Genomic DNA, 2,689 nt, shown 5'->3' with positions numbered 1-2,689 from the left:
CTAGACTGAAAAGGTGTGGGTTGCCCCATATCCCGAAGATGACTCACCGAAGCTTGCTGCTATCCTCCTGCCCGTTCTTTTTTCCCGGTTCATGAGCGTTAACGGCCAATGACCAAGCCTTACCCTTGCGCACCCCCCTGTTGGAAACTCACGGGACGATGTGTCCGTCCATACCTCATCAGCGCTAGATCCAGTCGGCGAGCTGGGGTTGCGAGTGACCCAGTATGAGCCATGCATGGGGAAACTGCCTCGTAAACGCGGGAGAATGTGCGCTTCTCTCTCTAGCCGAGCCCACCGTCTCGCTCTAGGCTTGGACGGAACGAAAAACACAACTGAAGGGCACCAATCTGACGCGTTTCAGGCGGATTTCCCCATTGGTGTCACTGGTAAGACCCTTGACAGCCACCAGCGCAACTACACCCCAACCGGGAGTACCACTGCCTAGCCAGACTTCTCATACTTTGATCCTCACTCGTACGGAGACTGATCTCACCCAATCTCGTACTGTTCTAAATTGAAGTTTCGAACGATTCACACAACGGCGATTATGGCTCGTGGTGAAGCACAACAGACAAGGATCTATTTTAAGGGCAAGGATGACGAGTTCGTGATCTTTGTCAATAACGCAGAAGCCGCGGAGAGGTGGAATTCAGACAAGAGTACCCCCCTGGTACAGGTCATGAAGACGTTCCAGATCTTTAAAACTCGAGAGTAAGCACTTATGTCGATCATTTAATTCTTACTTCCGCCAGAGGTAACATCTACCGTTTGCTCAAGCCCCCTTATATCATTGTCACTCCCATGCATATCTGAAAGACTAGCATGAATTGCTAACCTATCACGAGTTAGGCATGGCTCGCAAGGGGGACTCCTGGTTGCCTTAGAAAAAGGTGTTCTCAAAAACGCAAAAGTTTGTGGTCTTGTCTTCTCAATGGTCTCGGGAGTGGCGCAGACCTTTTGAAAGTAACCCTACTGATTTTTATCTCTTGTTCAGGATGCTGCGAGACAGGGTTCTACGAATGACAGCATTGGTGCACGCGCCGGGCACTAGGTTTTGACCACGAACAGCGAATGTAGGCTCTAGTGAGAACTGGTGAGTTGCTCAAGATCATATAGCTGGAGCTCGGGATCACCGAGGATGGAGACCACCATGGAGGGCGTCAGTGAAGGCTCTTTGCATATCGTTCCGGCGTGATGGTAGAGAAAGGAACCCTTACAAGAACTTGGCTCGTTACAAAGGCGAAGCAGTGCAGGTGTTTCGTAGTTGTGCCAAGCTGCGGCGAGTGAGTGAACGAGGCTCGTCAACCATGTGGAAGCTCCTTGCTGAATAGAGTGCCATTTAGTGGCGCTCTCACGTAATCATGGACAGCAGCGGAGGGCATCTGGTGGGATGGATGCTCCTTATTTGCACTTTCCTTATGAGTTGATATTAGAAACGCAAGCACGCGAAGTCAGTGTCTCAATCAAGTCCACTAGCATTGATGCTTTGAAACAGAAGCTTTTGCATCGTGATCCAGAAAGTTCTCCACGATCAACAGATGGTTCTCGCAGATTTCAGTCGTAGATTAAACAACATATATGCCGCGACCTTGCGACGCCTTCGAGACACTCAGTAGCCGGTGCTGGCTCAAGATCATTGTACCCGAGATTCCGTCTTTGACCAGCGTCGGCAAGAGCAGCGTCGTAAGCCGGAGGTTTTGGCGGCACGTGACTGTACAGTGGAGGTACTTCATCATCCCAGCTGATGCCCATACCGGCTCTATTCGTGACTAGGAGCGCAAAGTACATCGTGAGCAGTCGACTAGCTCCAGTTCGTGCCACTACCTTCGTCGTGTTGTTCACAATTTCTTCAGCCACAAAGAGCTCGATGACCAAATCGTGCTTGACTTCGAGGCAGGACCAAAGTTCACTGTCGCAGACAATCTGTTGTGATGCGCTCGTGATGAGTTGGGCTTCAAATTCCAACAAAATTTTGCCTCCCTCAATCTCAATGTCGTTCTTCCAACCTCTTTTTACCTTGCCGTTTCCGAGTTGTCGTGACTCGACGTACTGGATAGTTCTACCTTCGGACAACTTGCATTTGTGTTTTTCGCAAGGCTCGAACTTGACAATGCTGTGCTCATCAATCCGCCAGAACACCTTTTGGATGGACCACCTCAACTGTCGGTACTCGTTCCTTTCGGCTACGCCGCTGAGCAGCATTGAAACGGGGAATTTGCCGACAGGATGAACAACAGATGGGAGTGTCATCTGGCACATCATACCAGTAGGAGGAAAAGTTCGGATACTAATCTTATCAGGACCTGGAAGAATCGCTCTGGACACTTGTAGTGGATATGTTAAAGTGATGACCTGGTTCGTCGTGGTGCTCGCGTTGACCACGAGCGAATACGTCGAGGAGCCAAGCTGAGACTCTGTGGTGGTGGGGAAGCGTCCTTCCAGCAGGCAAGACCACGGAAATTGGTTTTCGTCACTTTCGCCATAGGAATTTGGCCTTGAGAGAAAGTTCCATTCTTCTAAAACATGATGTCTAACGACGCATTCGCTGCATGCTCTGAAAGCTCATATGTTCAGTTCAATCTTCATTTGCAAAACCATCTTGAGTGTGGTGAGCGTGACTTCACCCCAAAGGGCGTCCACATTGAACTTTAGCCTTCCTGAAAGCAAAGCGCCACTTGAGTGTGTTGTT

At 49.9% G+C, this 2,689-nt stretch overlaps 1 protein-coding gene across 1 annotated transcript; it reads right to left on the bottom strand.

Annotated features, from left to right (window-relative positions):
• Positions 1 to 1,554: 1,554 nt before the first annotated feature.
• Positions 1,555 to 2,202, bottom strand: LDB19_5 (Endocytosis regulator; the record flags this gene model as incomplete). The annotated part of the gene is made up of 1 exon (XM_064879683.1): positions 1,555 to 2,202. One exon carries the CDS (start codon positions 2,200 to 2,202, stop codon positions 1,555 to 1,557), a length of 648 nt encoding a protein of 215 aa, XP_064724550.1.
• Positions 2,203 to 2,689: the final 487 nt, after the last annotated feature.

This window comes from Knufia obscura, assembly GCF_036327395.1.
Source record: "Knufia obscura strain CCFEE 5817 isolate CBS 148926 chromosome Unknown scaffold_44, whole genome shotgun sequence".
Lineage (NCBI taxonomy): Eukaryota > Fungi > Ascomycota > Eurotiomycetes > Chaetothyriales > Trichomeriaceae > Knufia > Knufia obscura.
Note: the sequence above shows the minus strand (reverse complement) of the source record. Positions and strands in the feature narration are given on the sequence as shown.